This window comes from Chamaea fasciata, unplaced genomic scaffold (genome assembly GCF_029207755.1).
Source record: "Chamaea fasciata isolate MVZ Bird 193981 ecotype frontalis unplaced genomic scaffold, bChaFas1.0.hap1 SCAF_2, whole genome shotgun sequence".
In the NCBI taxonomy this organism is placed as follows: Eukaryota; Metazoa; Chordata; class Aves; order Passeriformes; family Sylviidae; genus Chamaea; species Chamaea fasciata.
In genome coordinates this window covers 85,270,308-85,292,251 of record NW_027094087.1, presented here as the reverse complement: position 1 = coordinate 85,292,251, position 21,944 = coordinate 85,270,308, and the positions used below count along the sequence as shown (strand labels likewise).

The 21,944-nt window shown below is 41.3% G+C and overlaps 2 protein-coding genes across 8 annotated transcripts in view; one reads left to right on the top strand and one right to left on the bottom strand.

Moving 5' to 3' along the window:
- Window positions 1–6,130, top strand: part of REV1 (REV1 DNA directed polymerase) — a 56,826-nt gene extending 50,696 nt beyond the window's left edge. For 2 of the 3 annotated variants that reach the window (XM_066176586.1, XM_066176587.1), the window contains exons 12-16: window positions 1,495–1,603; window positions 2,639–2,850; window positions 3,019–3,178; window positions 4,049–4,151; window positions 5,712–6,126. In XM_066176586.1, the coding sequence (XP_066032683.1) occupies window positions 1,495–1,603; window positions 2,639–2,850; window positions 3,019–3,178; window positions 4,049–4,151; window positions 5,712–5,823 (696 nt within the window). In that variant the 3' untranslated portion in view covers window positions 5,824–6,126. Of the gene's footprint in view, window positions 1–1,494; window positions 1,604–2,638; window positions 2,851–3,018; window positions 3,179–4,048; window positions 4,152–5,711 lie in introns of all 3 variants that reach the window. The other variant, XM_066176585.1, reaches the window with a different exon arrangement.
- A 1,946-nt stretch (window positions 6,131–8,076) lies between these two features.
- Window positions 8,077–21,944, bottom strand: part of EIF5B (eukaryotic translation initiation factor 5B) — a 35,921-nt gene continuing 22,053 nt past the window's right edge. For 4 of the 5 annotated variants that reach the window (XM_066176576.1, XM_066176577.1, XM_066176578.1 and 1 more), the window contains 14 exons: window positions 21,439–21,546; window positions 21,184–21,294; window positions 20,259–20,326; window positions 18,961–19,102; window positions 17,256–17,387; window positions 16,402–16,584; window positions 16,110–16,271; window positions 14,347–14,478; window positions 12,916–13,047; window positions 12,728–12,804; window positions 12,476–12,640; window positions 11,383–11,521; window positions 10,685–10,846; window positions 8,077–9,821 (listed from right to left, as the gene is read on the bottom strand). In XM_066176576.1, coding sequence (XP_066032673.1) covers window positions 9,714–9,821; window positions 10,685–10,846; window positions 11,383–11,521; window positions 12,476–12,640; window positions 12,728–12,804; window positions 12,916–13,047; window positions 14,347–14,478; window positions 16,110–16,271; window positions 16,402–16,584; window positions 17,256–17,387; window positions 18,961–19,102; window positions 20,259–20,326; window positions 21,184–21,294; window positions 21,439–21,546 — 1,821 coding nt within the window. In that variant the 3' untranslated portion in view covers window positions 8,077–9,713. The remainder of the gene's footprint in view (window positions 9,822–10,684; window positions 10,847–11,382; window positions 11,522–12,475; window positions 12,641–12,727; window positions 12,805–12,915; window positions 13,048–14,346; window positions 14,479–16,109; window positions 16,272–16,401; window positions 16,585–17,255; window positions 17,388–18,960; window positions 19,103–20,258; window positions 20,327–21,183; window positions 21,295–21,438; window positions 21,547–21,944) is intronic. The other variant, XM_066176579.1, reaches the window with a different exon arrangement.

Genomic DNA, 21,944 nt, shown 5'->3' with positions numbered 1-21,944 from the left:
TTGAATTTTTCCATGTTGCAGTCTGAGAGAGCAGTGATGGTCATGTACTGCAATTATTTCTGCATGAATTAAGTGGTGTACACAAGAAACAGTGTCAACTCAGAGCATTCCAAATCCTTGACTCTCAAATGCTTTACCAGAGAACACTAACCTTTTTAAAAAAGTGTTATTCAGTAAAATTTGCAATAAAAAGATAACTTACACCTGTGATGTAATTGGCTGCATTCCACTGTAGTGCTTTGTTCTGCACAATGTATATGCGAATTGAGGTCAGAGCTGTTCCATTTCTTCCTTCAATTAGTGCATATTCCGTGTGGTGAAAAATTTGTGTTGACTCATGGAGTTCTGAAAAAGGAGCAAACTTGTGCTAAATTGATGAATTTTAACCTGGAAGAGGATGTTCTGGTGTTCATTACCTATATTATTTCGACATCATATGTGTGAATAGCACGCTGTACCTCCCTGTCATGGCATACATGTTTTGGTTAAAAAAAATGAAATCTCTATTGAAAATAATAGATAAATGTTAATACATTTGTAGATTGACATGTAATAAATACAGTATCTCAGATAATGGTAGAAATTGCATTGTGCTCTTAGAACAGTAATTGTAGTTTTGACTAATTTTTTGTTGTTTGTGCTCATCTCTGAATTTTACCGGTGAAATGAAGGGCACTCTCCCACTGGCAAATCTAATCCACTAAATGACAGGTTTGCCTTTTTTAATTAGATTTTGAAGATTATGAGCTGAAAACACTGTCCAGTTATAATGGGAAACTCCAAATACAAGATGAGTCTGTCACTGATATGCTGCTTCAGACACGCAAAGAGAAAAATAACTGATAATACAAGAAATTCTGTTTTGTCCATATAAGTGTGTCTGGCAATTGGCATCAAGTTATTTCTTGTCTAGAATCCAAGTCGCTGGGACAGTTGCAAGGGACTGTGCTTTTATCAGTCAAGCAAGTGGTGGACAACGGTGGGAGAAAGAGATTAAACCCTTTTGTGCTAATTCAAAATATGACATAGCTGGGCTTGGCTTTTTCTCTCCTTAAAGAACTGACACCATTTCCAAGAATATTCTGAGTTATATAGCAACTTGCAGGAAATAGAAATGTCAAAAGAAAAGGAAGAACAAAAGTCTGGTGGTCACAATGTTTGTTTTGAAATTTGAAGGGAGTGCTCTCTGTGTTAGGCTTAATCCTGCTCTTAATGCAGCTCTACTGAGTAGCACTAGGTGAGTAAAAGGTTATATGCTTATAATAGTAATTATAATAAATATTTAGAGTAGTATGAAATGTACATTTTTGTTGTTTTAACAAACTAAAATATACAGAGAAAATGTACAATGTCTTTTACAGTGTTTCAGTTGCATCTTCTTTATTTTTGCTTCGCATAAAATGTTAATACCTTTCTCGTGCGAATGACCTAGAAGGAAGCAAATGGTGCTGCTCACTGCTAAAATAATAAAATGAATCTTTTGTTACTGTTCAGGTGGACCCCGAGGTTTTTGCTGCACTACCTGCTGAGTTGCAAGCAGAGCTGAAAGATGCATATGATCAAAGGCAGAAGCAATCAGAGCAGCAGCCTGCTAACACTTTAGGTGAGAATGTGTAATTGCGAGTGATCTTCTGGTATAGGAGTTGTTTGCTCTCCAAACAGCGATGCAACCTTAAGTACCAAACTGGAAAATACAGCCAGAGTTTCTCTGAAGATGCTGTGTTCAGTTGAATTTCTGTATTTATTTTTCACAGACTGTCAGTTACAACCAGCTGTGGTTTCAGTTAGCAAACAGGTGCCCAGCTTTACTCAGATGGGTAATTAATTCGATTCATGGGGACTGTGGCACTAAACTTAGCCACATCCCTATGTTTGCTGAATGGAATCCAAACTTGATGTCTCTTGTGATTTAAAGTATTGCACCTTCTTAAGTTAGTTAAACTCTGTTCAGGGAGCATTCTCATGGTTCCCTGAAACCCACAGCACTGGCAGGGCTTTGGGGCAGCTAGAGAAAGATACTGCATCTCACTGTATGTCTGATAGTCAGCTGATCTGAGCTGATCATCCAGGTCTTTTTTTGTAATCAGTAGAAAGAAATAAGACTAATTCCCTGTGAACATGCTTTGTCATAAAAATCGGTTGTAAATGCTATTGGCTTGATTGCCACTTAAATGCTACATAGTAATTATAATCACACCCTGATTTCATAGCCAGTGCAGACATGTTAGAATGATGGAATGAGAGCAATTTCCTTCATAAACTGTGATAAAAACATTGTGGGGACTTTTACACTGCTGGCTTTGCTGATAACACTGGTGGGACAGTGCTCTGACTGAGGTCAGGCAGTCTGTCCAGTAGATTCAGATTTCACCAGCTGCTTATATTCAAGTACTGAAATGCTCACATTAAAAAGTTTATGAATAGCTGAGTATCCTCTGCATGCACTGAAAGTCTAACAGTGCTTTTCAAATGCTTAAAAACTTGCCAGGATCTGGAATGGTGTGTGTGTTAAAGTTTCTTTATCTAGGCTGTGTTTTCTCAAGTGATCATTAGATTTTTGTGTGAGATAGTCCCCCTTTCATTGGAAAAGTATTAACTTTCAGATGTATCAACAACTGACGGTTCCTGTGTTTTTCAGTGTCAAAAAATCCTGTCCTACACCTGAAGCATACAACTATGAAAAATAAGAAAAAAATACGGAAAAAAAATCCAGTCAGTCCTGTGAAAAAGATTCAGAGTCCTTTGAAAAACAAACTTATTGGTAGTCCTGCGAAAAACATGCCAGCTACATCTGGGAGCCCACAGAAGCTAATAGATGGCTTCTTGAAACAAGAAGGAACAGCTGCTCAGGTACTTTAAACACCAACAGCTTTTGCTAAAGCTGTGTCCGCTTCTTTAGACTGAGTTCATCGTTGCTGTTTTTCTTTGCTGAACTCTTCACTGACACTTACCTGTGTATGTCTGTGGTGTTCCCATATTTGTCAGACTGAGAATTATCCACTTCTCTGTCTGGAACAGGCAGAAGCAGTTCCATCCACCTCGGATTCTTCAGGCCCATCAGCTCAGCAGACGGAGCCACAGCCGCATGCTTTCAGGCCGCAGGCCCCGAACCTCGCTGGAGCCGTGGAATTCAACGATGTGAAGACGCTGTTGAAAGAGTGGATCACAACTATCTCAGGTGGGGGATGTCACTCTGGGGTGATCTCGCCGTGCATCACAAAGAAAACTGCTTTGAGTAGGCTTTTTGTACATCCTTTCTCCTTCACTCTTCCTTTTGCTGCTTATTGATCACAGTACTCTTGAAGTCTTACTGCCTTGGCAGTCTTGGAAGAACTTGATTCCTTCTGCCAGCGGTTACTTTGTGGATTTGCCATCTCCTGTGTCTTGCTTAACATCATGAAAATTACCATGCTCCCTCTTCAAGCCATGTGTCTGGCCATTGTCATATGCCTTGATGTTACTTGTGTCTGAGGGCTGCTGTGGTTTTCCAACATACTGCAACCACTAAGGTGAAAACTCTTGAAAGGGAATTGATTTTCTTCTATGAAGATCTCATCTTAGAGGCAAAGGAGTGCAGGGTTTGGGGTTTTGTCAAAATAAATGCTGGAAAGAACCCTAGATAAAAAAAAAAATGTGCAACTGTGACAGTCTTGCTAAATTGTGATTTGAATTAGGTCAAACAAACAGCAATTCCTTAAAACCTTGGGAAATTTGACCTTCCTACCCTGGACATTATTATTCTCCTAAGAGTTCCAAAATGGCCATTGCATTCTAAATCCAAGTTGTTCTCCCTGTGGTTACTGCTAGCTTTGCTGTCAGTTGTTCTTACTGAAAAAAAAAAAGAAGACAGGTATTTCAGGACCCTGCAGTCCTGTTATGTGCACAGCTTCTGATGTCAGGAAGATGTGTGACAATACAGAAATTGTCAGGTTGGCCCGTGATATTCTGACACTGCAGAATTTCTTTCTACTGTATTCCCATTGTTCTGTGATTATATTCTAAGTACACTTAGGGAAAAGAACTCATTTTTAATTCTTTCTTATTACAGATCCTATGGAAGAAGATATTCTACAGGTTGTGAAATACTGTACTGATCTAATAGAAGAAAAAGACTTGGAAAAGTTGGATCTGGTTGTTAAGTACATGAAAAGGTAACTTAATTGCTAGTATTTGTGAACTTTAGATTATTTTTGTTAGAATTTATACACTAGATGCTGCATTGTGAGCCCATTAATCCATTAGACATTCTACTGTGAGGGTTTTTAAGCTTAAAAACTGGGTTTGAAGGAAGGAGTTGGAGTGTTAAAATAGGTAATTTGTGAAAAATTAATAGTAATATTTAGTAGTATTTCATAGAATCACAGAATGGTTTGGGTTGAAAGAGACCCTAAAGATTACCCAGGCCCAACACGCCTGCCATGGGCAGGGACACCTGCCCCTGGAGCAGGTTGCTCAGAGCTCCATCCAGCCTGGCCTTAAACACTTCCAGGGATGGTGAATCCACAGCTTCTCTGGGCAACAATTTCTAGGCAAAGATTGTAGTTTTCATCAGCATTTTCCCTTTTCTTAATCCTGTTTTTTGTTCATTTTTTTCCTGGCATCTTAGACCTAATTTCATTCTCTTGCTCTATCCACATCCTGTCTCACCTCCAGCCTTTAAATCCATTCCTGTTTTTGTGCTTCTGATACTCTTCCCATGAGTTCATGAGGTTTTACTCCATTTATGACTTGCTTATTAACTAAAGCTTAACCGTGGGGCTCAGCTTTTTCTAGGTTTTAGGTCTGCAAAATACGTTTCACAAAATGAATCAATACCAAAAAGACTACAGAAGTGTAGAAAGTTCACTGGGCTTTTGTATTATGGGATATCTTTAGGCCTTAGAAAATGCAAAATACACAATGCAATGAACTGTTTTATGGAATCTTTATGGTAAATTCTTTGTAAAACTTTTCAGAATTGTCAGAATGTCCCATTCCCGGTCCCTGTGTGCTGGATCTGCACTGATGGCAGTGTGTCTCTCCAAAGGGTTCACACTTAACTCGTGTGATACTGATGTTACACCCTGCAGAGCTCTGAGTGTCGGAATCCTCTGCTTTCCTGCAATACAGGGATCTAGAAGGGAGACTGAGAGTGCAGAGCTGCTTTGTTCTCCTTGGGCAGTTCCTTCATTCACTTCTTGTAGCTGCTGATTATAAGAGTAACTCACATCATAGGGGGCACTCGTAGTTCTCTGTGGATTTTATTTTTAGCAATAAATACAAAAAAATTAAAAGTTAATATATGAAAAATAATATAGTGCCCCAAACACTATTATTTAAATGTGTCAGTTGCACTTGGCATTTGCTGGAAGCAGAGAAATAGCATCTCTGTCTTGGGATGAGGAAGTAAAGATCAGGATTCAGAGGCTTGCCGTTTCTGGTCTTCAGTCTGCAGTTGGTTTAAGGTCACCCACCCCTTAATTCAGAGGCCCACACACTGCCAGATGCCAGCATTCACAAGCCGCTGTGACACTGCTCACACCAGGAATTTGTGCCATTAAGTAAGGCTTGGTGTGGTTAAGTAGAGAGGGAGGGCTTTACCACGACTGTATCAAAGTCCTTTCATGGGAACTGTTGTGATCTTGTTTTCCGGTGTGAAGACCAAAAGTGATTGTAAAAAGGACTGGTTCTGCAATGGTAATTCTCAACCTCTTCTTCCTTTTCCCCTTCAGGTTAATGCAGTCATCCGTGGAATCAGTTTGGAATATGGCATTTGACTTCATTCTTGACAATGTTCAGGTAGTTTTACAACAAACTTACGGAAGCACATTAAAAGTTATCTGAACTTGTAGTAAAGAGCTTGATGAGAGCCTGGAGCTCTCTGCTAGCTGTGCCATAAGTGCTTGTGAGGTATTTGCAAAGTGCATGATAGTAATGCCCTGAGTTTTTATAATTTCAAATTTCTTTTTAAACAACAAAGTGTTTTGTACATTTCTTTTCAGAAAGTGCCAAATTTGTCAGTATTGCATGTAAATAATTGTGTTAAAATTCTTTTATTGTAGTATAGAATCTATTTACAAAATGTTTGTTTATAAAGTTTTATGGATTTTTACAGTGAAGTGTTTACAGTTGTTTAATAAAGAACTGTATGTATATTTTTGTACTGATTCTATTTTGTGATGCTTCAGTTTGAATATAGTGAACCCCTTTTACTAAAGACGCAACTTCGATTCATTTCACAAAATTCTACACCCTGTCTACACACAGAGGAGCCTGCTTTTCTTGTTTCTTCTCCGCTAACTTTATTACAGAGTTTAAGCTGAGGGAGGAATATTAGTTCATATTCAGTTTCGTCCTTCAAAGCTTCAAGCCAGGGTGGCCCAGGCATTCCTGAGGCACACAGGGTGTCAGCTGAAGCCTGAGTGCTGTCTGACCTCTCACGTGCTGCGGGAGGATGGCATCACCCCAAAGTAGCAGCGTAATGGAGGGGGGAGCGGCCAACACGGAGCATTGGTCAGGCCGGCATCCGTCGTCTGCATTGCTCCTGCTCAAGATACAGCCACGTGTAAAACACCGCCGTTCTCCCCAGCCTGTGGCGTGCATTTCCTTCATGCAACAAAACAAAATCGGTTGTAGGGAGTAGCAGAGACAAAATAAACCATCCCTGCAGTTCATGTTTTGGGCAAGTCTTGCTTTTTGCAGGTGTGCACCAGCCTCACACAGTTGTACTTGGCCCAGTATGTTGAACAAGGCTGTACAAAACCTGGAGAGAATGAAGAACACATGACAAAAACCAAGTTGGTAAGAAAAATTTCTTCTGAAGAAATGAGGGGGGGGTGAGAAGTATCCCACAGAATGCTGGGCATAGAATTGAGAGCAGGAATGTAAGGCGGGGCTAACCCTGGAGCAGTATTTGCACCACTAGCTGAAATGGAAGCACCCTGCCTAGCACAGGCAGTACAGCTGGGGCAGAGAAAGCTGTGTGCTCGCATCCCTGTCTGCAGCACAGCTTACAGCAGTGGCAGCAGGGTTCAGCTTTAGCCTGTGACCAGACAGTGGGAGAGGTACCAATCTCTAAGCCAGGTGCCAGATGAGGGAAGGGCAGGAGATGTCATTTCCCTTGACTTCAGTAAAGCTCTTTGTTAAATCTCCCGTGCCATGCTCAGGGACAAGTTGATGAAGTACAGGCTGGAGACAGAGAAGCTTGTTGAAAACTCTGGGCAGGCAGGCCCTCGGCATGGTGGCCGGTGGAACATAGTCCCGTTAGAGGCCAGGCCCAAGTGGTAGCCAGAGCCAGTACCAGGTCCAGTCCTGTTCCTCACCTTTGTAAAGGAGCTGGGCCATGGAGCAGTGCAGCCTCAGCACGTTTGCTGATGACACAGGGTGGGCCGAGCGGGTGGGGGTGCTGCTTCCAGGGCCCCAGCAGGGGCACAAAGAGCTGCCAGGTTCTGATCCCAGGGGTCAAGGCAGGAGCTCGTTCCCTCTGCTCAGCACTGGTGAGAGGCACCTGCAGTGCTGGGCCCCCCGGGGCGAGAGACACACACAGCAACTCCCAATGGTGCCCAAGTTGGCGGAGCTTCTCCCACAGCACAAGGAGGGCTGAGCCCACAGGGACCGCGAGAAGGCTGGGGGAGTCTGATCCATGTGAAGGAACACCTGGTGGTCAGCGATACGTGTCTAGAGAGAGACGGACAGACACTGAATCAAGATCTCTTACATTTCCGTTAGTTTTTGGTCAGGGTCTTTTGGAGCCCCTTCAGCTCCTGCTTTTGAAGCTGCCTTTTTGCCTTGGTTCAGAAGAACCAGCACATCAACTGCTCACATTGCTGCAAACCAGCACAGCATCAGCTCAGGTATTGCTGAAGCTCAAGCAGGTATTTTACCAGTCACATTTCAGGTACACCCTGGTTTTGGGACTGGTGCTCAGACAGATATAAAATTGGCATTTTTAAAGGGACTCAGTATTAACAAGCTGTCAGGTTATTTTAAATCCCACAACAGGACCCCACCAAAAGAACAGTTCCGTTTCCCAGAGTTTTTACCTACGGAAGAACACCGTACGGATTTGAGGAAACAAAGAATACATTGACCACACTCTTTGACAGCTGTGTTCTTAAGAACTTTTTATTAGTGTAGTTTTCATGATTGCATAGTTTGCAAAAGAAAATTTTAACAATTAAATGCAGTCTCCTCCCTCTGCTCATTCTGTTCACCCACGGATGGGAAGTTGCACCACACACCATAGTGAAAAGGTCCTTTTCAATGGCAAGTTTAAAGTCTTAACAAAAAAAAAATCCAGAAAATTAAATTCCATTTGCAAAGGAGGTGAGTTATTAAATGTTCCTTTGTAATGGAGTCCACATAGTCTCAATCATAACATTCAGATTTTTCCAACAAAAAAAAGTAATCCAAGTGACAGAAGAAATCTGATCAAACTGCGTGTTGTATGTTAAACTCTTGTAAGTATCTTAAATGCTAAAAATCTCAGCCGCATAAACGATCCTCGAGTTTGTTTCAGCTTGTGCTTTTGAAGACTGTTTGCTCCCGTCAGCATGAGCTGTGAGTTACCCAGAGACAGCCTCAGTAAGAACACAGCAAGCTGTCATCGCAGGCAGGGAGGCAGAGGGGAGGGGATTACAGACTGACTCCCGGCCATCCCAAACATCCAGGCTGGAGCTGGTTCAGTCCCACGCTGGCAGGTGACTCCACAGCTGTGATGCACATCCAAAGGCACAGCTCCGGGGCCAGCAGCTGTTGGCAGGTGCTCACAGCCCTGAGCAGCAGCTGGAGAAGAGATGCCAGCTCCGTCCTCTTCCAGGAGTTGTGCCGTGTTTAACACCTGGCCTGCCCCTCCCCTGCCTCGGGAACGCTGACATCGCCACCTTGAGCACACAGGAAGTGCATTCACAGGAGGAAATGGCCTTTGCTGGAACAGCCTCCAGGTTTCTGCCAAGCAGAGGGAGGCAAGAGGGCCCCTGCCTGGCCTCTCCACATCTACCGCAGCCCATGAAGTGAAACTTTGATTACTGAAGCAAACTGTAAAACAAATGGGCTGCCATGTCCATCTCCTTTATTTGTGGCTCTGCATTATAATGATTACAGGTTGACTTCCATGAACTGTACAAGCAGTAAAAGGTGGGCAGCTATGCTTTACAACATTGTTTCACACAAAGCAAATACAGAGATATCCAACTGCCTAATTTTCTATTAAAAAAAACAAACCGCTATAGGCACAAAGCAGAAGAATGTTGGAAAAGAAAGTCAAGGAAAGAGGTATGCATAAATAAAGAAGTATTTCTTACATCAAAAATGTCCCAAGAATCACAAAGTCTGCAGAAGCTTGGTTAATCAAATACTGCAGTACTGCTCTCATCAGTATAAAAGTGAAAGAGCTTTAGTTCTGTAATAAAAATTCAATTTATTTTATTTAGGAGAGAAGGAGGGAAAAAGGGTGGAAGGAAGGTGTAAGAGAGGGAAGGGCAAACTTTAAAACAGCAGCCAGTATTAGGAAGGGTAATAGGAGAGGTGAACAGGCACATTGGAACCATGGGAACATGTAAATTGACCACTGTCAAACCAGTGTAAATTTCTTGGTTTCTCATGGAAAACATTTTATCCACATATTTTCCTCCCACATATATCCAACACTGTCTTCAATATAGGACTTTGTTGGTAACTTTTTTAGTACAGGAAGAGTGCGTTTATTCCTGCCTCCCCATTGCTGTAAAAGCTATCTAGATGATTTCAAACACTTTCTTCAGTTCTACTATAAGCTGCCAGTCAGACTTCTGCATCTCATCCCTGAACCAGTCCTTCAGAGCATCGATGGACTGACGGCTGATCTGTAACACACGAGACAAATCCATCAGAAACAAACAGATTTAAAGGCAGCTTTCAGCACATTGGAAGCAGTTAACTCTGAAGAAAGGGCAGTCTGCACACCAGCTAAACTCATTCTAAGCTGTCTGCTGATCAGCTGTATGACCCATCCTATTTGTTTCCCTTCATTTCTCCTCACACCATGTCCCATATCTAGTCTAGAGGGGCTGCAGCTGCACAGGCCATCCCACACCTTATGCAGTAAGGCAAGAACTGGAGAGCTCTCCTGCTTCCACCAGAGCCTACAGGACCAGCACCTACCCTGTCCCTATCCCAGGCCCTACTCACCCTTCAGTTGTGGGCACACGTCCCTGGCACGTGTGTGGCAGGAGGTGTCCTATGACATGGTGACTAAAGCATTTGGGGAGGTGGAGAGCTGTGGCTTTACTTCCAACAGCAAAAGATGGAGCAAGGGATCATCTCCTCTTTCAAGCCCAGTGCCCCACAGTCAGAGCAACAGAGGATTGCTATTTATTGTGCAATTTCAAGCACAGGCTGCGGTGCCCTGGGGGGCTGCTGAGCTCTGTGTACAACCAGCTGGCAAACAGTGAGCCTGGCATTTTGCCCTCTCAGGTGCTCTGAGCTGCGAGGTCTTTGCAGCCACAGCTCCTCCTTCCTTTGGGCCTCCGCAGGGGCACCACTACAGACCTCAAACCACAGCTCCAGAGACCTCACCTGCACAATGCCACACAAGCACCGTCCCAAGTGAATGTCAGTCTGTGACAGAAGGCTTCTCCCCCGTTTTTGAGGCTTCATGCTGCATTTCCACTTCAAGCAAGCTGCCACTCTGTCCTAAGCCCTCTCCACAAATGCAGATTGCTCTTACCTTGCTGACGAGGATATCTGTTGCTTCAAAATGTCGTCCATACATTTTAGGTGATTCCCCAGGAATAGGTTCTATTTTAACACACACTTCTTGGCCTTTCTTTGCAACATCCACTGGTTTGTGGTTAATTTCAATACTTGTAACTATTCCAATTTCAACAAACTGTAACACAATGAAGCAGCTGTAACACATCCACCAAACCTCTGTGGAACACACCCTTCTCTAAACTCCTGTTTTTAGGCACAAACTTGCTGCAGGAAGTGCAGCACTGGCAGAGCTGCCACCTCAGCACAGGCAAGCAGAACGACAGCACAGCAAGTGCTCCATCCTGGAAAGGGCAGGGACAACAACATCCCACAGCTCATCTGACTTATCAACTGGTTATCCCTTAAAATGTCAAGTTGGTTCTCCCCTTTTTCAGCTACCAGGTATGACAATTCTACCCATTACTCAATACCACAGCACAAAACTGGGAGGTGCCCTCCAGCCAAACTGCCTGTGCCCACTCCAGTGTTCAACTCTTCTGGCAGAGAGCGGTGAGGTATTTGAGCACCAGAAGAAAGACTTGATCTGCAAGTCTGACCCTCATCTCCTACCAGCAATCTGCACTGAGGAAAGGCATGCAAGCACTCCATGGTGCATCATCCCAGGAACTCCCAGCTGGATCAAACATGCAGTGGGAAGAGGCCCTTACTTACATTTTTGCTAGGTACACACATGGGCGTTCCCTGCTTCACCTGGCCAGCCTCCACCACGACACCCATCACTATTGGGTCACGAGAGTTGAAAATGAACTGAGGGAGTATTTTCAACTTGCATGGAAACACTGCTATGTGCCTGGAAGAGGACAAGAAAAGGACTTTGAAAGATACACTGGAACAGTGGATGTAACATTACCAGTTCTGCCTTCTCCCACACTTCCTGGGAAAAATCAAACAGGAAAAAACCTCTTTTCCATTCTTGCTAATTCTAGTCCATACCTGATCTTCAAGAACTACAGGGAGCAATAATCATGCATGCCTGGCATGGATTTTAATTTGACAGGCTTGAGCGCTCAACTTAGACCAAGACCAAAGGAGCAGTAAATTCACAGTGTAATTACAGCCTCACAAGAACACAGGAGTAGAAATATTGCTGCCTGAACTCCAGAATTTCAAGATTTTTTTTTTTTTTGCCAAGTAAACAAATACATTTAAAAGCTGAGCTAAAAACCTCAAGTTGGGATCAATATGGAATGAAATATATTTTCATTTATTTTGACTGTACTAATTCTACTGAAGACCACCCACTGACACATGATTTCAAAATTTAATTTTGGGTCCCTATAAATCCTTAAATCACTACATATGCATGTTACTGCAGTCGGAATTAAGTCCTCTACACTGGAATCACGTGAATATGAAACAACAGAACCCAAATCCTTTTAGTTTTGGGTTTTTTTAACTCTGCAAGACTAACCCATCTGTCATAATCTAGGAAGAGAAGCCAAGTATAGAAAGCAAACCTTAATAAAGACACTCCATATTACACAACAGTTCTAGCTGAATCTTGCATCTGCTGCACAGCTTTCACAGCTCTCACCCCACTAGGCCTAATCCAAATCTAAACAACTAGACTGGAGCACAGAATTCTATCAATTTATTGTCCTACCATCTTCCTCCTCTCCTCCCTTTCCATCAGAACTATGTGCTATGTAATAAGGAAATAAGTAGTTAAATACAGCTTCATTTATACTAAAATAACACAGACACTTATTCAGGAAGCATCCAGAATACGACTGCTCGTACTTACTTGAATTCCTCTTGTTTCTGTTTTTTGTAGTCTTGTCTGTATTTTGTGAAGGCATCAAACAAGTGATAAATGATTTCAGCACTAAAGATGCGAACCCCTAAGCTGTCTGCCATCTCCTGCGCGTCCCGTTCGATCCTCACGTCAAATGCCAGGATGACGGCAAACCTGCGGGAACAGCGAGCCCGAGAGTTCACACAGCCCCAGCTCCGGCCAGGCCCGCCCACAGCACCACAGGGCAGCAAAGGGACTTACTGTGGGTCGTGCTCCAACATCACTGATGCCTTCATTACATCCTTTTTATGGACAGGACCGATATTAATTCCTGAATACTGTTGAAGAAAGACACAAAAATTAAGTCACTAATCTTTTTGTGTCAAAAGGAAACATTTACTGACTAAACACAGAATCAATGGCATCAGATAAAGCACAGTAATACTTACTGGCACTTCTGACGTTTTAAGAAATTCAAGTAATGCCTCTAAAGAGCCTAAAGTAGAAGCCTGGACATAAACGCCTTTCTCTTCTAATTTGATTGCATTCAGTGTTTGCTTCAGTTCATGTATTAGTTCATCCTTTAGGAAAAAAAAAAAAAAAAAAAAAAAAAAAACAGGAGAGAAAAAAGCAAGTTTTAGTTCTCGTGCTATTTATGCCTCAGGGTACAAAATCTTCCTGTTCATAAGCTGCTGAAAACATGTGACAGCCATGGTGACAGGTCCCAAGTGACAGAGCTGGAGTGTAAATCATGGACAGCCTGTGAGACACTGACTCTTTCTGGCACTAGAAAAGCCTGAGCTGAACTAGACCTGAGGATTTTTCAGGAAGATGATCACATAAAACTGAGCAGATGCCCACCTTCAGAGCTGGTAACATTTCTCTGCAGACTACACATCACTTTCCCCAGCACTACAAGTTTCTGCTGGCAAGGCTGAGCAAACACATGGCCCACATTGTGTGGCAATGCCTTTGGCTGCCTGAGGGTCAGTGACAAAAGCTGACACCTAAAACCATGAGCTGGAAAGGATTCTGAACACTCTTCAGGCCTGGGTACAAAACAGGATATAAGAGCAGCAAAGCCAATTTGTTGCTTTTTGAAAAGTCAAAAAAACACATTTTTTCAGAGCCTATGCCTTCTAACCTCAAACACTTAAGTCCTTTGGCAGATGAATGGGTTCAGCCACCGTGCATCTACTACCAGTAGCACACTAAGTAAATAGTCATATCGACCTGGCAACAAGCTCCGTGTTTGGACATCCCAAAAGTTTAACCTCCCTTCAAAGGCATAAATAAGTAGACAGAAGACTAAAGGAAGACTATGTAAATTTAAAAGTAAATTAGAAAGGAAGCTCACATTACTAAACTAACTTCCTGCCTTTGGAGAACACAGAGCAGTTTTGGGTTTAGGATAGCTACATCCTTTCCTCTACCATTTTTAACGTGTAAGTCACTAAAGAAATTTATTGCAAAAATCTTAAATTAGCTTTGCAATTAGGAGGGTTTGCAGAACTCCACTAGTAGATATCTACCTAATATAACTTGATTAGAATATAGCCATAAATTACTACAAATACCAAATCAGTAGTTAACTGTTTAAGAGTCAAACTATACCACGATCCTTGTTTTCAAACCTTATTCTAGCAGCAGAGACACCCCACCAAAATATCAGAGAAAAAACTAATCGTCAAGATATAAAAACATCACACCACCAAACTTCACATGGGCACAAAGCTTAAGTATGTTACTGGAACAGTTTTTAAAACACCCAAAAAACCCCAGTTATTTGCAAACTGAGCTCTCAGCATTTGAGTTTCATCACCAGAGAGCTCAAGTACACACACCCTCAGTGTGTTGTACTTCAACATCAGCCACCTCACCTTGAGGACTGGGACTTCATCCTCTTTATGAGCTACGAGCAATGGCAAACCAGCCAAGGTTTTTTCCAAATCTTTCCCAAGAATCTTCACACCTTGAGCAGCAACAACCTCTTTGTGCTTTTCATACTGATTCTGAAAAAGAGAATATACACACTAGCACAGAGTTCTGTGCTGGTGCACAGCAACACAACACAGCGCTGAGCAGCTGAAGAACACGGCGGGGAGCAGTGAAGTGCAGCAACTCCCATCTTTCATCAGTGATTGTCTCTGCTCTGCATTTGCACATTTCAGTCCTCCTGCACCTCCCCTTCACATGGCCCCTGCGCCTTTGCCAAGGTGGGCAGGGCACGGGGAAATCTTCTAAAAGCAGAGAAGGGCACCAAAAAGGAATATATACTAGAAAAGAGCAAGCAGCAATAGGCAGCTACTCACTAATAAAACGCCACAAATTCAGCCCCATAGGCAAGTGATGGGAAGATGCCAACAGCTTAACAAAAACACCAAAGCTAAGCTGAGACACAGTCCAAGCCTCTGTGCAGGAAGGGCTGTCTCACTGTCCCACTGGAGGCCATCCAGCCTTCTCATGTGCATAATTCCATGTTCAATTTCCCACATTCTCTCCCTATCCAGGGGAGCCTCAAAGATCTCACACTCAGGGCATGGCTCTAAGACATAACAAAAACAGTTATTTCTGACGATCTTTAAATTGTTGGAAGGATTTCCTGATTTGTTTCTATTTTCTTTAATTTAGACGTCCCATCCTTTTCTTAAAACTGCAAGATCGCTTCCTTCCTCAATAAGCACTTTGTTCCTGCAAACCTCTATCCTTTAGCCCTCCACCCCAAAAATTTGGGTCTTATTTCAAGGATGACAATTCCACATGAATAAGCTGAATCAAAATGCATCCCTTACTGCCTGCCTCAAAAAAGCCCAACCACTACTCTAGGTCCACTTCTGCAGCTCAAGGTTCCCAAATCTGAAAGGCCTGTCCTATTACATTCACCTAGGTTATCTATACAGTTTTCTTTGCCTTAAAAACAAAGTCTGTGCAGACAAGACATTTATTCCTTCCCTTTTAAACAGGAAACATCAAAGCAGCTCTTTTCATCATCTTTGAATTGCATGCATTAATCTTAATATATATTATTTATTTACAGCCTTTTGATTCTGTGTCTCCTCCTCATTTCATGGAAAGCTATGCAGGAAGGATCTCAAATTCAGAGCCTCTCATCAGATTAATAAGACTAGGGCAGCAAAACCTACAACAACTCTTTGAAAAGGCCAAGAGGCTGCAGATTCTGCAGAAGTCCTGGTCACTGCCAGTCACCAACAAGACCTAGAAACTCACGTATTCACTTTTCTCAAATGTGAGTGCACATGATTTTTGTTACTAAAAAACCACTTCTACTCTAATATTATAACTTTAACTCAGAAGTTGCTGTACCAGTACACTCTGGTTTCCATTTAAGATGGGGATCTCCCTCTCACATGGAGCCACATACTTGAATCCCTTATTAAAGCATACACATCCTAATCCCCACTGCAAGGTAATTCCTCAATGGTTCTCTTTGCCACTGCTGTGACAACACGCACCCCAACACGAACATTCATTTTTGCAAAAGACACCAGATGTCCCCTGCATTCCCCCTGAAGCCCCCTTTAGATACCATGAATATAACCATGTTCTACTACATTCCCTTTTTATAAAGCTTGATGTATTTTTTCCCTCTTCTAAATGTCAGTACAGTAACAGGCTGCCATACCTTAACTCGTAGCTCCTTCATAGGAGGAGGCAGCAGCAGACCTCTAATCTGAGTTACAATAGGACCTTCTACCCCAGGAACAATAATGGTGTCTCCTTCCCTCAGACGTCCATTAATCAGAATAACATCTATGGTAGTGCCCATGCCTGGCAGTGCTTTAACCTGAAAGAAAGGAGAAAAAAAAGTTACTTACTAATTAAGCACTTGAAACACTCTTTTTTTTTACCAGAACAAAGGGTGCAGGGAAGGGAGAAATTTCTGTATGAATTTCAAGAAAGAGTTGCTGTATTACCTCCATGACTTGAGCTCTTAGCTCCTGACACTCAGCCAGTCTCTTGGTCAGCATGGTTTGTGTGAGCTCAACGAGAAGAGCTATCAGACTGCCCATGCCATCCCCTGTGTGAGCAGAGGTAGGTACAAGAGAAACAAAAGTGCGGGGATCCTTATTCTCATAAAACAAGGCGGCGTTCAAGCCCTGGAATCAGGATTAACAGTTACACAGGGAAAAGCACATACACACATCAGCACTGACAGTAACATTCAACCCCAGTCAAATACCACTGCATTTTTAAAATCCCAATTTAAAACGCCAGCACTGTTACTGACAGCATGCTATGGAACATGAAGCCTCAATCCACACTTGGAAGCAGTGTGGGATAATTCCACAAAGCTCATTACCCCATCTAGCCTCTAGACAGCGTTGTATGCCACCAACAGAGGAAGTTCCCAGAACTGATGTGATTCGTACCCTGCCAGTATCCAAGAGAAAAAGAGACAGATGGGATTCTCTCAGGCTATTCCCAAAGAAAAAGAGAATAATGACAGAAAACAACATCTGCTATTGATGACTCCACTGACCAGGCACAGCACTTAGCTATTTTTCTCCAAACCAGCAGTAAAGATGGAGCAGTTAATTATGCAAAATGTAAAAAAAAAAAAACAAAAAAAACCCCGAAGTTTGGTTGATGAGAGGTTAACATCGATGTGTCAAAAGAGATGCAACAGTTTTCTTGATATTCCAACTTGTTTTGAGGAAAGGGGAAAAACAAAAAAAAAAACCACCCACTAACCCAAAAACCACACCACTCACTCACCCCCCCCTTTATTATCACTTTTAAGCAAAGAACCTTGAATATTCCAACCTACCTGTTTTGCAAACTCCACTATGATAGCTTTTGCACGTTCTTCAAATTCATCTTTGGTATTTTTTTTCTGCTTCTTTAAGGTGACAGCTACATCTGTATCTGGACTTTTCTTCCAGTCATATAACCTATCAATCTTGAAAATACAGCAGTATGTCATCTTATGCAGCTTACTAAAGAGTGTCTTTATGCTTATGCCACATCATCAGTGAGAAACACTTTGTCAACCAACTTAGCTATCCATCTATTTGCTCCAGTAATCAAATTAAAGCATTTTTATTTGCTTTAGGTGCTATATTTAGCTCTGTTTATGTCAGGCAGTATTACAGGATAGAAATATTACTTCAGATTTTAAAAATTCAAGCTATAGTAATCTTTTTCATATGGAAAAAGTTTATATGCATAAATTACACCAAGGTTGAAAAAAAAAACATTCAGAAGAGACCTGTTTATAGATTCACATACACACAAAAAAACCACTCCAAAACCACAGAAGTGTTTGTGGTTTTTACTGAAAAGAGACTACACTAGTTTCACTAAGATCTTTTAAAATTTTCAGGTAAATATGGGCCCTTTCCCATCCTGCTACAGAGAAGGGACCTGACTGGGGATGTTCAAAAGACACAGCTGTAGCTCAAAAACACTTCCCCAAGACAGCTGCCTAAGCAGGACAGACTCAGCCCAAAACTCTATTTGCTGTACAAGTGAAAACTACATCTTAAGCAAATGGATTATAACCTGGTCAAATAATACAAGTTTAACTTAAAATGCAAGAGCACTTAGCTATTTAATTTCAGGCTCACTGTAGGCCTTTGATGGCAATGAATGACAGTCAGGTCTTTGGGTCTGACTGAGAGAACTCTCTTCTACTCTGCCCTAAGGCCTGGACACCTCTCCATCACAAAGGTTGTCTGCATTCTTTCAAAAAGTAGCTGGTTTTGGCAAAGAGATAATGTCCTCCTCAGTTCCAACCACCTTCAAATCTTAATGCTCCTTTCATTTTTTGAAGTATACTGCAAATTTTACACTGCACACAAATAGCCTTCTGACAGCTCTCTGGCAGCATGTCAGACGGCTCCCAAAGTCATTGGACATGAGTAATTTCCATATATATATATATATATATAAATAAAATTCACAGTCATCACAAACAGGCAGCATGTTTTCTCATGCAGAAGATTTCTAAAAACAGGGCTGAAAATAACTGGCTAATTTTCCATCTAATATTGCAAAGCCCAAAACACTTCCCCACCAGTGATCAACATTACTGCTCCATGGTCTAAAGTCATCTTGTCTTCAAGCCCAGTTGACCAGTATCAGTGGTTAAAAAAAAGTATGTCTGGTCAATGTGAAGCTTGTGTTGGAATTTTATCAGAAAATGCACACATATCTATGTAAGTAGGCACAAGGGGAAAAAAACCCCACAATTGAAGTACAACTTCCAGAAGTGTGAATGATACACAGAAGTTACATAAGGCAACAAAATTTACCAGTCTGGACTCAAAGAAGAACTGATTGTTCTGCAAAGCTCCTGTAGAGTCATTGTGGTATCAAGGACACAAAAAAATGCACCACACAGGACCCAAGAACCACCCCTTCAGATTTTATACAAAACAATTTCAGTTCAAGGAAGAAAACAGACAATTGTCAAATGCCAAATGCACTATTAGAGTGGAGAAATACACTATTAGGATAAAAATCTATCCTACCTTATTGAGAGCTACTATAAAGGGGCATTTCTTTGATTTCAACAGATTTATTGATTCAATTGTCTGTGGTTCCAAACCGTGCATGATGTCAACTACAAGTATAGCAATATCACAAAGTGAGCTTCCTCTATTTCTTAGATTGCTGTGACATTAAAAGACAAAAAGAAAAAATCAGTAATTTAGCAACAGAACCTTTATAAAAACACCAGATACAATGTCAAACTTACACTGACAAACAAACAAAAAGCTAAAGCTCATTAGTTATTTCCCCTCAAAAAAATGTAACCCATTCAAATGACACTTCGTAATTTTCATTTAACAAAATACATTAAAGAATCTGGAAGCAAAACTAAGAAACTATTATTCTCCTGAAAACTTTCATATTATTATATATTTTTACAATGTGAGATATGTTCTGATTATTTTCTGAGCAACAATTGAGACAGTAAAGTGAAATGCAGGAGTATAAAATCTGAACAAGACTTTTTTAATATACTGCACAAACACTAAGACTATCACAATTTTATACAATACAACGTAAAGAGACTATCCCATCTTTGTCACCAAAACAAAGGTTTGTTAACTTCTGGCTAGAAGAGGGAGAGCTGTAAGAGGTACCATGCCACTGTACCTGAACATTACCAAGTGCCCCACAACACAGCATTTCAAGGCTTACAAGGCTTTTATTGAAAAATGTCACATCCAAGTCTTAATCCTTCTGTTTTGAGATTTCACCCAAGATCTCACCTCAGCGAGTTCAGTCATGTTTTACCCTTGAAAGCTGATTCAGTGGCTTGCCTGCATGCCACTGGTGTTCCTAGAATGCATTTGATCTCTGCTAACACTCAGATGACTTGTGTAATTAATAACTTCCAGTCTTACAAACTCAGTTACCTTAACTGAGACACTACGAATGAGAGACTAAGACAAAAGTTTTAATTTTTCATAGCAGACTACTTAGGTCACCTGAAATCCTCACCTTTTTTCCTCCAGCTAGCTTCCTGCTTTCCTCTTACACTAACTATTTATTTACATGCTTTTTCAGACATTCATGGCTCAATTGGCACGAAGACAGAAAATTAATCAGCTATAAAAGGCCAGCAATTAACCAGATACAAAAAGCACTTGCAAATGAAGCAAATCCACTTAATTCCTCTACTTTAAGTTGGTTTTGTTGGACTTTTTTTTTAAAGTGAGAACTAAACAATGAATTAGGCAGAGACCTCACACTGCTAAAAATATCTCCAGATGCTTTTGCCATCAGTTCTGAGAAGTACAACACCGTGAAAAAACATTACCTGAAAGACTCGTGTCCTGGAGTGTCAATTATCAGCATGCCTGGAATTTTTATGTTCTCTCTGTCAAACTAACATTTCAAAATATTAGCCATCTTGTAGAAATTACACAAGTAGGAAAAAAAAAGAACAAAATAAGAGCTGGCAACATTACTGACAGTCTGCACTTCAAAAATCCAGACACTTATTTTAAGGCCAGCACCCTCTATAAACAAGATCAGTCAACAGTCATTTCAACATTAAAAAAATGATGCAGCACATTCCTCCAGGTATCAACCAGCCACAAGCTAAGCTCAAATCTGTAAGACAAGGCAGCCCAAAGAAAAAAAAAAACATTTCAGCATAGTAAGGTGTACCATCCTTGTCTTGATGATTTCCTCCTCTCCCCTAAGTTTACATGTTTACTAAGCTGAATAAAATCTTGGGAAAAGCCATTACTACACCAAGGCTTTTCAGCCAGCTGCTTCTGCAAGCAAAACAGGACATAGTATCCGAAACAAATGATACAGAACAGTTACTATTTCTGTAACAGGGTAAAATTCATCACCCAGGAATTGGCCCAATTTCAGCACATAGAGCAAAGAGTGATTTTAAAAGAAAATATACTCAAGAGGTTTCAAGGGTCTCAATTTACAATCAAAATACTGACAAGCAAGCAGTCTGTGTACATGTGTGCACTGTCCCTAACAGAGTAAACAGTATTTGCATGTTTTTCTGAAGAGACAGCAATGCATTAACTGAAATCAAATGTATGAAAAATGAGATAGCCTCCCCTTTGCTGGGGGAATGATAGGAATTAAAAAACAATCTACCCCAAAATTAGAGAGTGGGGAAAGTACATCTGTCCGTGTCAGGAAATCTCACAAGGCCTTTATTAGTCAACATTTCATATTTTTTAAGATGCAGTTGTTGAAGTGTTTTAACTTACATTTTTCACCATCTTGGTTTGTTCATTAATAGCTTCAAGAGGAACATTAGTTGCACCAATCTGCTGAGTGATACCACCAGCTTCACTGTCTTGCACGTGAGTGTGGCGGAGCTAAAGACAAAAAAAGACCAGAAATACTCACATGTAAGAGACTAAAGCTATGTCTGAGCACACTCTAATTCTTTCTGTCTTCAACCAAAAAAATACAGGCATAAACAAGAGGCACAGGCAGTGCTTTCACACTCCACACCTTACCTTATCTAGAATTTTGGTCTTGCCTGTGTCTACGTGCCCCAGGACACAGATAACTGGTGCTCTGAGCTTTTCAGTGTTCATGTTTTTGCTGTTTTCAGCTCGTCGCTTCTATGTAAAAGACACATAAAAATTGGTGAGTATAAACCAAAAACCACAGCTCTCCTTTTGACTTGATTACATACACACAAACACAGAGTTGGCTGCGGGACTTACAGTTTCAAGGCAATTTAAGGTCTGTCATCCCTCTTTTGGTAAATCAAAAACTTTTGACTAACAGTTACATTTTTGTTTGGTTGTTCTTGTTACAGTCTAGTAGGCTAAGTTGTTATATCCACTAACAGTAGCTTTGCTGATGGTGCATTCTGAACAAGCATCTTGGGTGAGGAAACCAAGAACATTTAGCAGCCATGAAAGCACTGAACAGTTTAGACATATCTTTTAAAACTTGAAAATATCTATCCGTAAAGAATAAAAGCTTCTTTTTCCAGGAGGGATATAGAGGTGGA